Consider the following 14,843-nt stretch of genomic DNA (forward strand, 5'->3'; position numbering starts at 1 on the left):
TGACCTCCGGACGATCATTCTGGTTGGTTTTGCCCGATAACGGACATCACGTTTTTAGCGCCACATTGTTTCACTTTTACTACACATATTACACCAAAGTTGACCTATATTGTGGACCAACTATGGGACTGTACAATATGACTTTTCGACTTAAAGTGTTACTAAACCCACAACAGTAAAATTAGCATGTATACGCAGTAAAGCATGCTTGGTATACTCACTGTGGAACCTAAGGGGTTAATCCTCCGCATTGTGTAAAAAGACTGATTTTGTCTTCTGATCCTCTTTTTTTACTGTCCCTATTCCGTCTGCAGATAGTACAGAACCTTAGAGGCACTCTGCACATGCTTAGTTTGGTATGTATTGCTTTTGGGAGGGTGCATGTGATCAGCAAAGAGCCAATCAGCACTGTCCAGACAGAGGGTCAGGGGTCATGCAGCCTCATAGGACAGCCAGAGGAGAATCAAAACTCTTCCTACAAGCTTTACCCAGCCACTGATAGAAGCCATAAGACTGCTATATACTGCTGATGAGAAAAGGCATTTAGCAGTTTATATTTACTAAACTAATTGCATTCCCATGTTCCGTGTACTGTGGAAGACCAGATATAGTGAATGCAGGGTCCTGGGTTTAGTAACACTTTAAAGGACAACTCTTAGTTACTCCCAACCCCTTGAGTGTTACATTACCTGTTCCTATACTCATTTCCAATTCAACGATCTCTACTTTGCAGTCCAGCTCCATGTTGGACAGACTTTCTTCTGAGAATAGCTGCTTTGTACAGTGTATGTGTACCACGGCTACATTAATTCTTATGGAGAAACCATACAGTGGCCACTAGAGGACACCACGAGTATGGCTTTCACATTGAAATGAATGGGGCAACAGAGCGCATGTGCAGTATGAAACAGACATTTTTAGATGAAAGACTGTGCAGCTCAAAGCTGGACCACATAGGGAAAACAAGCATAACATCAGGTAGGAAGCAGTCAGGGGCTTGGGGGCAGCAAAGTAAAAATAAAAAAATGTCATTAAAACGCTGAAGGAGTGTGGAGGGGTGGGGGTGGTGGAAGAACCAGGCAAGGCGCAATATTAGACATCAACCCCATTAATATACCTGACTGATATAGTTTTACATTGAATATCGACAGATTCTAATATGCCATTATGTACAATTGTATTTTTTATTTGGGAGAAAATCTGCAAGCTATTTTGCAGAAATTTCAGTAAAATTCCAGAGATTTTGTCAAAATTTCACCACTTTGTCATAATGCGTTAAAGCTTATGAAGAAGGCAAAAAATGATGGTGTTTTTTACATTTGCCTTCTAAAAATTTCATGTGGACTTGTTATTTTATTTGTACATATATACATATATTTTTTTATCTTTTTTTTCTGTAGTTGAGGTTTGGGGCTGCTCAGTGCAAAGCCATTGCACACAGCAGGTAAGTATGACATGTTTATTATTTAAGAAAAAAATTGGAGCTTTGGAATCACTTTAAGTTACAGCTACAAAACGAAAATGAGACTATCACAGTTTCAGCTCCTAAAGGAGCCACTGGCCATGTTAACTTGTGGCTCAACCTCCTGTTTTTACCACCCCTTGGCTGCCCATGTACACAAGGCCTTACAAAATGTTGAAATGGCTATTTCTCCAGTGTTGCTCCCACAATCAGTTTGGATCTTCCATTTGCAGTCTCTAGGATTACCTAAACCTTCCTTCAATATAAACATTTTTCTTTTCAGAGTTAGATTAGGAGAGTTGCATGGAATTTGTCTCATATGGTTCTTCTGATTGCTCTAAGAATCTGGAAATACTGTATCTGCTTTCATTAGCTGAACATATACATCCAACACAAAATATGCTGATTGCACAACAGTTCCATTCTGCTTTTACAGATGAGAAGCACTTGTTTTAATGAGTTTACTTGTCTAGGATTTATGGTAAACCACATGTTTGTACCACAGTCGCTCTTTATCAGAGGAGATGAAGTTAGTATAAATGATGTTATAGGGCATTCATTTTTTTTCTTGCTGTCGATATAGAATTCTAGAACATCAAGCAAATGGAGGTAGACAGCTTACTTCAAAATCTTGTGTAAAAATATCATATTTTTAGAATGGTCTGCCTTTAGAGTGCAAAACTTACAATCATTTTTTGTCTATAAAGTAAATGAGTCTAGACAAGCCCCAGCATGCTTTGCTGCTATGCCATAAAATTCAGCATTCCATAGTATGGCACAAAACTGTCAGGACTAGGACACAATCACTGCACATTGTCACTGACATGATGTCAGATTCTGTGTATATCTTCTAGTTGTTCTCTCGAAAATTTCTGATCTTCCACCATTTCCATTATAGCATGAGGAACTAAATAAAAACTAGAAATATGGTGAACTGATGTTTGTAAGAATTTAATACATGGTGAACTAGTGATGGGATTACAGACCTGTCCAAAGTGAAGTGCCCGCTGTCTTCTGCCCTTCGAGACTCACTAGCATTTTCTAGTCGTGCTAAGATGTCCATCCTCCTCACCAGGGTCTCCAAGATGTCATTCATCCTCCTCAGAACTCCTCTTGACTCTCCCAAGCCTAGAACTGTAAAAAAAAAGAGCACCAACATCTTTAAAAACATAAATGGGGCAAGTGCAATGATAAAAATAAACATTTCACTAAATGTATGCTTTAAATTCAAAGATTAAATGTGGTACTCACTCAGGTTGATAACTTTGTAACTGAATAATACAGTGCTAAAACCAAGAGTGTGGTATCTACCTTCCAGTCTGACCTCTATTATGTGAAAATGTTCAATAATTGCTTTAATGAAGATTATAATGGGCATTGTGAATCTTACCTCTTCTTGCTGCCATAATGCAGTGGCAGGGTGGATGGGCCGTAATGCCCAGTCATCGCACATATGTGTCAATAGGGGTCCAAGTTTCTGGGCTGAGAGAGTGTGCTCACTGCGTGCTCCCGGCACACTAACAGCTCTTGGTCCTTGTGATCTTGAGACTGCGGGACAGGCTCCCAACTATTTGACCACTATGAGAGCCAATCATAGCAATCATGTGATTGGGACACCACCTTCGCCTCCCGTTAAAACTCAAAGGGCGGGGAAGGGGTTAAAAAGAACCTTCTTTTTAAGGGTATAGAATTAACATTCCTAGATGTACCCTGTAATGTAGCGTTCAATAAGTCCTCGGTTGAGGTCTTTTTTATAAATTGGATTAAGAAAGATAAAGTGATCTGTGAGAAGAACTGTTTTCAGCTGAGATGTATGCCAAATTATTGTCATTGTTTAAACTCATAGATGTCATTTTTTTATTTGTTCACCATAATTAGAATGACATTGAAAATCCATTTGGATGCAAGATTGCATAGATAAGAAGATAACATAAAACATCTGTGAGAATCACATGGTGGATAGGTCAACATAAAATAATCGTGTCTCTTCAGAAGACCTCTCTGAAAAAGAAACAATGTTAACATTGAAACATTGTTAGATATGGTCAGCCTGGGACACACGGTACCCTTGCCTCGCAATTAAAGTAGAGCTCTACCCTAAAGGGGAGGTTCCGCTTGTCTGCCTCCTCCCCCCTTCCGCTGCCACATTTGGGACCTTAGAGGGGGAGGTGGGAGAGGGTACCTGGTTTTGACAGGCCCTCACCTCCTTCCTCCGCAACCTTCTGGGAACTGTGAAGTGTGACTGCGACCCATTCACAAAGCACATCGCAAGCTTCCCTTAGTCAGGATGGCAGCACTAGCACCCGATAGGCGTTCGCAGGATCGGCTTGGATGAGGACACTGCTGGAAGCCCAGACAGGTAAGTGCCCTAATATTACAGTATTTGTAGCTGCTGACCTTTAATTTTTTTTTTTGGGGGGGGGGGGGGGGCTTGGAGCTCCTACTTTATAGCAGAGCTCAGACAGATTGAGAGTAAAGCAGCACAAGGAGCCAATCAGGTGTGTTGCAGTGCAAGAAACATCCAGACAGGAGGAGAGAGCAAAGTGACGGAAAGATGAACTCTTCAATGTGAGATTTCTCTATTCCCTGTCTAGTCATAGAAGGGGTGGGTGGTTGATCTTTAAATAAAAGTGGAACTGCAGCAGAGAAAGATCAGGTAAACACCCTTGCCTTGTGTTGTGTGCCATATTTCTCCCCTATGCTTCAATGGTCACATGTCTTTTGATGTCATCAAGTACAATACAGGGCCCACAGTCCTTCAATGGATGTGGGGATGCTAATGCCACGTACACACGAGCGGACTTTATGGCAGACTTGGTCCGGCCGACTTTGACGGACTTGCCTACACACGATCAACCAAAGTCCGACAGATTTGTACGTGATGACATATGACCGGACTAAAATAAGGAAGTTGATAGCCAGTAGCCAATATCTGCCCTAGCGTCGGTTTTTGTCCGTCAGACTAGCATACAGACGAGCGGACTTTTCGACCGGACTCGAGTCCGTCGGAAAGATTTGAAACATGTTTTATTTCTAGGTCCGTCAAACTTTTGGGAAAAAAAAGTCCGCTGGAGCCCACACACGATCGAATTGTCCAACGGACTCCGGTCTGCCGGACCAAGTCTGCCATAAAGTCCGCTCGTGTGTACGCGGCATAAGGCACAGTCCACAAGCTGGAATGTAGGGAAGAAGAGAAGAGCGCCGGCTTCTGGGGGAGAAGAGTATCAGGCAAGTAAAACTGCTTAAAATGAGCATTTAACCCTTGCAGTGTGGGGGCATCCCAAGTGCAAGGAAGGCTTGTTGTTTTTTCCCCGGAGATAGGCTTTAAGGTGGAATAGATACTGAAAGGGTGTAGGAATGCTGACAGAGGAAGTGAATGGGGAGAGGTAAGGAAAGATGGGGGTGTTCATATAATCATTTCTGACCTGGAAGACCAGGAAATTATATGCTTAGGGTAGAGAAGTGTCTTCATATTCCTACCATATAAATATGATCATTTGCAATGACAGAAACTCAATATTAGCTAGCAGCAATGTTTGCCTGAAAGAAAATGATGACAGTACCCATTTCAAATTCTAAAGCCTTAAGGGAACATCTGCTGTGTGAGTGCTTGTTTGGACCAGAGAGATTTATTAACCAGTTGCACAGCTACATCCTCTACACAGAGTGACAATATTCTGCTCAGTGAGCTAACTAAAGCACCAGAAAAAGTCTCCTTTTCAGTGTCAATCCTGCCTCAATAAAATCTCTGGAGCAATTGTGCCCTTACCTTGGTGGACTCATCCCAAAGGCAATGAAAGTCTAGCTTGGAGATTTTGGATCAGCTGTGGTCAGCATAGATATTTCCAAGAAGGTATTTCAGCACCAGTTCTTGGTAATATGGCAGCAGCAAAATGTCCCCTAAAATTGTACCATATGTGTATGGATAGCACTTTTCATAGATTTGCACCGGGATTGGGGTTAGGAACCAGGTTAAAGTTAACTTCAAGCCAATCATTTTTTTCCTAGCTTTGGAGTTCCAGGTAGAGCAAGGAGTGTCAGTTTTTTACTGCTTTGTAACAAATCCAATCCGCACCACTCCCTTTTTGTTTCCTTTGTCTGGAGTGCGTGGCTAGTGGTGTCACCGTCAACAACCCGCTTTGGTTGAAATGCATCTGGACTATTATGTTCAGATAGCCAGAACCTATGGCTGAATAGCCGAACAATGACTGCATCTAATTGCCTAAATCAGCCAAAACGTGAGCACGTATGGCAGATTTAAATCTCTTTTGTTGAGCCCCAGATAGTAGTAAAAACCTAAATAGAAGAGAGAGCCAGCATTCAACCAATCAACCTCAAGATTTTAATGAGGTAATTTTGGAAGAGCAATGTACAAACCATAACATACCAACACTTCGGGGCCACGGCGGACCACTTTGTCAAGGTGACAGACAGATGTCCGTCACTCTGCAAAAGGGTTCCGCCATGGCCCCAAAACATTGGTGTGTTAAGGTTTACTCTGCATATTTGTACATTGCTCTTCCAAAATGGCCCCATTAAAATGAGGTTGATTGGTTAAGTGCTGGCTCTCTTCTATTTAGGTTTTTACTACTATCTGGGGCTCAGCAAAAGAGATTAGGTCACATTTTGGCTGATTTAGATCAGATGCAGTCACTGTTTGATTATTCAGCCACAGGTTCTGGTTCTGGCTATCTGAACATAATAGCCCACATACATTACAACTAAAGAGGGCCCATTCTGCGGTTTCAAGTGTCCAAAGTGGTATTTTATTCAATCCACAAATTATAACAGAAAGAAAACAGTGAGCAGCTGATACACTTTGGGAGCTCAGCACTTCCCCTTTATCAGGGCTCTAAAAAAAAAAAAAAAAAATAGATATCATTTGGAAAGCTCCTAGAAAATTTTATACCAAACCAGGAGGATAATTTTAGAAAAGTTACCCTGTAAAGGAGTGCTAAGCCCCTGAAATATGTTGGTTGCTTGGTGTTTGTTCCCTGTTGTCATTTGCATAATCAATAAAATAACACTTAGAAATACATATGGAACTGTCTTTTGAGACATACCCCTGTTTTGTGGAGAGCTGCCAAACACAAGTCATTTATCTTCATAAGGGCTTCTCTCATTATATGAGAGAGATAGTGTTTCATCTAATCGGAGATGAAGAGAATGTACTGAATACAGAACCCCGGTATATAATGATGGTGATCATTCCAGTGCTTGTGGCATCCTTCAACAAGGTGAACATTTTTTATTCCTTTACAGTGAAATCACTGCAGTGTTGTCCACCTGTTGAGTATTGTGTGCCATGCAGGTAGAAAAGGACCCTTGGCATTGTCACTGCTGAAACCCCTCCTCCTCAATGCTGGTAAACACTGTCCATGCCTATCTGCTCTCCCTGGTGTTGTGGCTGCCAGCATGGAGCTTTCCACATCGATAAGGGAGAATATTGGAGAAGATAAATATAAGGCACCCACTTTCACCCTTTCTTTCCCTTGGATTTGGTGACCAAAAGAACACTGTAGCCCCTACGATGATGTCATGGGGACTAGTAAAAAGATTTTCCGGGATTTGCATTGAAGGTATTTAACATACAGCATTTGTACCTAAAACTGTCATCTCAATACCCAGATTTGTATATGGAGTATCAAAACTCTGAGCAAATCGGGGCTCTATATGCACTGAAAAGTGCTTGTCAATGCTGAACATGCTTGCAGGAGGGAAAGCGAGGGGATGACCTCATCAAAATGCTGCTGATCTTTCACTGTCAAACTTCATTTTTTTATTATGATCAGAATGATTTCAGGGGAAGAGGTTTGATAAACTGAGCAGGTGCAGGATATTGCAACTAGTGTAAGGTAGCATAAATGGAAATTGACTTTTACTAGCCTACTAGGGACATCCCTTAAAGTCTAACTCAACCTATGTAGGCCGAGCCCCCCCTGTCATTTTTTTTTTAACTCCCATTATACATACCTTTTTTTCTTTAGTCTTTTCTCTAATACATTGACATCACAGTTCCTTCTTCCTCAAAGTTCTTATTCCTGGACAGCACGTAATGATGTGTGAATGCCAAACTGGAGTAGTGTGAGCCCACACATTATGATGTGCCCCCAGGGGTCATCTCCATAATGACTTGCGCTCGAAGGAACCTGGTTTGACTTACATTAAATGTTATTCAACCTTGACGACTGGTGGAATTTTGTGTTGAGGAAAGGTACTGCAGGGACAGACAGGTCTTTTTATTTTGGGTCTCATTAAAAATAGAAAAAAAAAAAAAAAAGAAGGAGTTGGTCTTTATAGAATCAGGGTGTGACGGAACCATTTTGGCACCCCGCTTGGGTGCTACCTTTTGCCAAACTTTTGCCTGCCCTTCAAACCATTCCAAGCAGACCGTGAGCCAATACCAGCCCTTTTTACCCCAAGCACCATACACAGACAAGATGTTGTGAAAGAACCAAAGGAATGACTGTTTATTGAACAGAAAATATAGGTTTTTATATAGTTCAAAAGTAGGTCAGTCACCACATGAATAAAACCAAATATTTATCCAAAACATCACACAATGGTTTAGATAATGAGGCAGAGCTGACACAAGGCTAATCCCATCATAGATACCTCCAAGAGTAAGCCAAGTTAGCCAACAGACAGAAACAATAGGTGACTCCATTAACTTAATTACAATGGGAATGCACACAATGGGAGAGACCTACTTAACAATAAAGACATAAACCCCAGAACCACCTCAGACTATCCGGCAACAGTTTATGAGACAAACTCCTACAATATTTCAGCAGTCTTAAAAGGTGGAATTTATCTTCAAAGATTTAAGGGATATTTTTGATAAATATTTCTGTCCCAAATTAAGGAGCCTCTCCATCCCATTCTGCAGGAGGGCCACCAGATTTCCTTTGATCATTAACCTGTACAGGAATAATAATATTACACCTTTCCATCCACTCCAGAAGGGAAGCTTTATTGTCCTTTTTCAGAGAAGTAATCCAAGCCTCGCTCTCAGCATCCATTAGGTTGTTGTCAAACATTAAAGAATGATCTGCTCTCTCCATGGGCCATAATCAGTGGATAGGAGCTTACCTCTAGTCCTCTCAAAAAGCCCCTGTCCCGGTTGGGTCTGTCACACAGGAGTAAGGACAGGTTGATCCCTATGAATAAGCTCCGTGGGCGGAGTGAAATGCATTGGGGGCGTGGCCTGGTTGGAGCCCAGGCTGAGGCTGTCATACATCTTATGGGATTTTGCAGAGATCTGCTACTTCCAGGACTTTTCCCTTTGGCATTAGGGACAGGTTGAGGTTATGTTCAGCGTTAAAGGCTAAAATAATATTTTTTTTTCCTATATGATTATGGTTAAATGTTAGAACAGGAAGTGATGAGAAACGTCTCCAACAGAGACACAGACAAGAAACAAAAACACATTTTTTAGTAGAATGAGGAAGGGTTAGAACTTCTGACAATATATTTTTTTGCAGTTGGTGACAAATGCATCCCCTACTGCTTGTTCAGGTATCACAGGGACAGGGAACTGTGTCAGGATAAAACCAGCATGCCTAACTATCATTGCATATTTTCTCATAACAGCGTGTTAGAGTAAACATGTAGCTGGTGCTGACTTAATATGGATCAATGAACTCTAGTCGCATGTGGGGGCCAAATTTGTCAAGCTCTAGTGAATGTTACACTTGTGTCTCTGGCTACTGCATGTGTGCAATCAACGGGAACAGAAGTGGAATAAAAATATCACTGGAGGATAACAAATTGCAGGTATAAAAAATGGTGGATTTATCCATGTTACATGGCTAACACTTACACAAATATTTCATTCCCACCCAGGCACGGCGTGCGGAAAAGACCTAAGACACGTAGGGGAGCGCATTAAAAAGACACAGTGCTTTACAATGCACTTTCTCTGTCTAAAGACCCATTAATCTGAATAATCCATAAGTGCTCGCTATGGCCAGTAAACTCTTACTAGTATGCAAAATGACACGGTGACAAAGGACGGCAGAGCTGTTTGGGACACAGAACCCTTTTGCTGTCTGCGGGGTGACATAATGACACAGCCAGCACTCATACATTAAACATGTAGCTGTGTGTATAATTATTACTCTCGGCTTGGATTGTGCTGCAGGATTTGTTGCAGTCTCCTCATCGCTCCCAGTCCCCAGGGGCCCTGTCGTTCCTCATGAGTTGGGGAGGGAGAGATTGCTGGAGGGGTTTATAAAGTTGTCTTTGATTCCAATTCTCAACAGCTCCCAGAACAGTTTAAGCTGCTGTGGCAATATCCCCCTCCTTCCCAGCCTGAAGATTTCATTATGTGAGCAGCTGAGTATGCCAATGAAAAAAAATCAGAGCACAGCAAAACTGGTAATGTTCACGTGTACATAGTTCCCGTTCAAAACAGCCTCTGTGCACGCTGACGGTATATGCTCAGATGGGTATATGTCTTATGAAATATTTGTGTTTCTTTCTGAGCATAGACATCCTGATTCTTTCACACAGTCAATGCTATCCAATAAAAAAAAGAGAAAATATTTTGTGCTTACTGCAACAATATGTGTACAGAGCTGCACCTATAAAACATCATAATACTGGATGTTAGATCTAAATACATACACATATAATAGGTGCGCCTTCACCCAACAATGGCCTCTTACCAAATGAACTGAATCCCCATATCAGAGATCAAATATGCATGTTCATCAATGACCATCCATTCGTGGTGAAAGGAATCCACCAGCCTCAGGCTCCAAGATTGGACCAGACAGCACCCATACTAGAGGGGAACAGAGGCCACACATAGTATAAAACCGTCAAATAATTTTTATATATTTTAAGTGAGTATGGATGCTGTCTGGTCCAATCTTGGAGCCTGAGGCTGGCGGAGTCCTTTCACCATGGATGGATGCCTATATGGTCATTGATGATAATGCATGTTTGATCTCTCTTATGGGGGTCCAGTTCATTTGGTAAGAGGCCATTGTTGTCTGTGATGGAGGGCACAAAGTACTTGGTCGGCTTTTCAAGATACCAACACTGGATCGTTGTTTCACTGACTGTTCAAATTTTATTCTTTTCACATAATCTGTTTCTTTGGACTTTATTTGGATTGATGCACATGTATTACAATTATATCCAATAGGAGCCTAAAGTGACAATAAACAATGGGCTCCATTCACAAAGCGGTATCTTCCACATCTCAGTATGCGGTAAGATACCACAGAGCATTTTTTCAAAAAATGTTTGGCATTCACAAAAAACGCTACTAAAACACTGCATGCGCTATTTTATGAAGTGGTATTTTAGTAGTGAAAGCCTGCAGTAATTTACCATCGGCGGTAGCCGGCATCCTTAACAAATGGTGTACATAGCTGGTTGTTAAGGAGCGGGCGGCTGCCAGTGTCTTTAACAACCAGTAAACAACATGGATGTTAAGGAGCGGGTGGCCGCCGCGTCCCTAACAACCAATGAGTCAACAGCTGTCAGTGGGGTTCCCCGCTGACAGTTGAATGTAAAGGAAAAAATAGCTGCCATTGAAAAAATAAGGAAAAAAGGCATTGTGGGTTCCCTCCTTAGTCCATACCAAAAAGTTTGATGTCAGTACATTACTTTTAATAAAGCAGCGCAGTATGTCCCGGTAATACACTATTGTGTGCTTTATTCTTTGCATACACGGGGTTGTCTGTGGTTGGTACCGGACCGGGCGAAGTGGTGAAAGGCCGTTCTTGGGAGAAAGCTACTATACCTTCAGTGTTGCTCTTTGAGCGAAGTGGCTGCAAATATCCAGCAGATGACAATCGCATGTCACATCATAAGTTTAAGAGGTCAAATTTTTTGGTAAGCAGATGGTGTGTGCTCTGTCTTGGTAATGGTACACTGAAGTCAGTGCAAACAGCTTGCAGTGGATCTGTACACGTTTATCATGGCACAATTTTCTTGAACTTTTTGTATGAAATGTATGTTTTATGCATAATATATATTGTACTAGCACTTTGGAATGTACATGTATTAATTATTCTTGATATCTATCACATTGCACTTTAGGCCCTTTTCACACAACCGGTCTGATCGGGTTCACCTGTCAGGTTTTCAGTCAGACCCGATCAGACCCTCCATTCTCCTCTATGGAGCGGCAGGTGTAAATGGACATGTGTCTGTTTACGCCTGATCACCCATAGAGAAGAGCAGGCTATGTCGGTGTCCACTCTGCATAAGAACCAAAGCCTAAACATAAAAATTCCACAGCATAGTCTGGTTTTAACAGCACCGTATATAGACCAACTTAACTTTTAAAAATATATATTCTTTTTATAAATGATAAAAAAAAATAAAAAAATAAAAAATAAAAACAAGAATAATATTTCCTTTAATGTATTAAGCTAAAGATGTATAGTTGCCCCTATACCACAATCTTCTATCCCACAATCCCAAACTCTATCGTACATATAGCATAACTAGCTTTTAAAGCCTATGACAGGCTATAGCATCCACTATTATAGATGGGGTCCTTGGTAATCGGGGAGAGGGAGGGAGAGAGGTAATCAAATGGCTCTACACATTTTGCAACCCAACTGCTTCTTCGGGAGCACCAAACTTCAGAATGTTTAATTCAATACATAAAGCAAATACATTTCACATGTACATAACAAAAAAAGTGTATATCATAGTTTTAAATATGCATATATAATATTGAACATGTATGTTTATAACCATGATATATACTTTTTTTATTATGTTCATGAAAATGATTAGCTTGCTTACCTCCTCAAATACAATGCAGGTATAATATAATATCCCTAAATTGTACGTAATCACCCTTTGTGATAGCAGTAAAGTTAAATGAAACAAAAATGTGAAAAGTGTAAAAAAAATGGCTCTTGAAGTATCACCTATGGACAATTTAAAATACCGTAGTTTGTTGCAAAATCATGGGCATGCGCAATTTTGAATCTTGACATGTTTGGTATCTATTTATTCAATTCATTGTGCTTGTGTGCACTAAAATTAATCTCATTAAAAAATGAATCTGTATTTTTTTCAAGAAAAGGGCTGCGCAAATATCGTGCAACATAAAAGTTTGCAACAGCCATCATTTTATTCTCCAGGGCCTCTGCTTTTAGACAATGAATAATGTTTGGAAGTTCTAAGTACTGTAAGTTTCTAGCAAAAAAATGCTTTTAACATGTATATTAAAAAAACAAGGTCAAGATTGCCCCAAACAGCAAGCGATCAAAGTTAATGTGTGGCCAAACTATTGATATTTAAGTATTTACATACTTCTAATATAAAGATACATCTAATCACAAAACTTTCATAAAAAGTTCAGTTAATGTCAAGTGATTTTCATTTATCTATATTATCTTCTATCCCCCTACATCCTCAGCAGGTGTTTTAAAACAGGCAGAGAAGAAGGCGTGCAAAATATGTGAAACTGACCCTAAAGCTCCACCTGCTGGCTGCATATAACAATACATAAAATTCAGATGCAATACGAACTTTTAACTGCCTAAAAAGATCTTTTTTTTAATTTTTTACAATTTTTAAGTCCTGACCAGAACAAAAAAAAAAAAAAAGAAAGGAATGATATATGTTGCTTTTACACACTTGTAAAATGGCTGCATTAACAAATGATCCAGGGTAATAAAACAATATTGCCTATTTGTAAGCAGGCTTCTTGTTATGGGCGGTGAGAGATTTCCCCGTTGCATTCCCTTTGGTAATTTAACTGTACTAGGGTGATACTAAGCTCAAGTGCACATCCTTTAAAAGGATTTTTTTTTTTTATGAGGTGAAAAAGGAATCACCATGGATCAATCACATGGATTTTCCAAGATGTTGGATAGTCTCTGAAAACTATAACAAACACTTCTGATGCTTACTGCTCTTTGTCGCAGTTGAGGGCACCAATGCACTGCCAAATTACTGACAGCAATGCTTGAGTAGGGTGCATCCCTTGTAAAAATTGGTGCATGCATTGCTTAGCTAAGGGTACATGATTATTTTCCATATTCTCTAGGAATTCTGCTCCATTTATTGCAGGATGAATGGAGATTTATGTCTGCAACCAGGTGTTACTGAACTTTATGGGCTTTTGCATCAGAGTTCAGGTTAAAAAGGGAAGCATCCAATTAACCTGCAATGAAAATGAGAAAGTACCAACATAAATGCCATAAGAACAACTGAACCACATCTGCAGCTTAAGGTCAGTTTAATTTACCCCTCAATTAAATGAGAAGTGGTGGTGAGAACAATGAAAAATGCCTCTGTACCAGTGGCGGACCATCCATAGGGGGCGCACGGGCGCCGCCCAGGCAGGCTATAAAAAAAAGTGCCCTTTAAGAGTGTCCAGGCGACGGAAAACACGAGGGTCTATGGGAAACTTCCCAGCTTGCAATAAGCTGATTGAGAGCTGGGAAGCCAATTTGCCCGTGTTTAGGGAGTGTTAGGGGTGCAAGCAATGCGCCCGCAAACACTCCCACTCTTCAGTGATTTGTCTCTGGCCTCCTTTCCTTTATTTTATTTGGTGGGGATCGGAGGGCGGTGCTTTTTTCCAGCTCCCCCACGTCACTTCTGGTTTCCCGGCTCACTGCTGTGTGGAGTGGACCCGGATCTACCAACTGAGACTGCCAGCGCCACCGTGTGGAAGGCCTGAGCAGCGCGGCTCCTTAACGGTTAGTAAGCTTCTATGCAGGGCCGATACAAGGCATGGGCGGAAGGGACACATGCCCTGGGTGAAGCGGCTCTGCATAGATGGAGAGAAGCACTTGGAGTTGGAGCAGCTCATCCTCTCTTCTTCAACAGTAGCAACAAGCAAATGCAGGGAAATAAATCTTTCGCATGATAACAGAGCTCACTGCACACTAGGCTCAGCCTTATTTATTGCTGGACAGACACAAATCTTCCCCTGTGACAGGTTTCCAGAGCCCTGCTATCTTCAGCTTTCACCCACTGTTTGTTGAACTTGTCTCCATTTATACTGTCCCAGCAGTAAATAAGTCTGAGCCTGAGTGTGCAGTGAATGTTCTGTTATCAGGTGCGGAGGTTAACCCTTTACTTCCCTGCATTTGTTTTGTTGGGTTCTTTTATTACCTACTGGAGGTAGGGTTTAAAAGGAGAAGGATCATCTCATAAAACCAGGGCTGGTGCTCCATGCTTCTAGATTAGAAGCACCTACTATTTTAGAATTTGGAATTCAGAATTCAACTATTTGTTAAATCCGGGGGTATTATGAGGATGATGATGGGTGTATTATACAACGATGGGGATAGCGATGATGGGTGTATTATACAATGATGAGGATAGCGATGACCGATGTATTTTACAATGATGATGAGTGTATTATACAACAATGAGGATGATGATGATGGGT

The 14,843-nt window shown here is 41.0% G+C and overlaps 1 protein-coding gene across 5 annotated transcripts in view; it reads right to left on the minus strand.

The window, feature by feature from the left end:
- The window catches only part of MGAT5B (alpha-1,6-mannosylglycoprotein 6-beta-N-acetylglucosaminyltransferase B), a 280,078-nt gene that overhangs the window by 98,859 nt on the left and 166,376 nt on the right, over positions 1-14,843 (minus strand). For all 5 annotated transcript variants that reach the window (XM_073606206.1, XM_073606208.1, XM_073606207.1 and 2 more), the window contains one exon: positions 2,449-2,596. In XM_073606206.1, coding sequence (XP_073462307.1) covers positions 2,449-2,596 — 148 coding nt within the window. The remainder of the gene's footprint in view (positions 1-2,448; positions 2,597-14,843) is intronic.

Source organism: Aquarana catesbeiana, linkage group LG12 (assembly GCF_042186555.1).
Source record: "Aquarana catesbeiana isolate 2022-GZ linkage group LG12, ASM4218655v1, whole genome shotgun sequence".
Taxonomy (NCBI): Eukaryota; Metazoa; Chordata; class Amphibia; order Anura; family Ranidae; genus Aquarana; species Aquarana catesbeiana.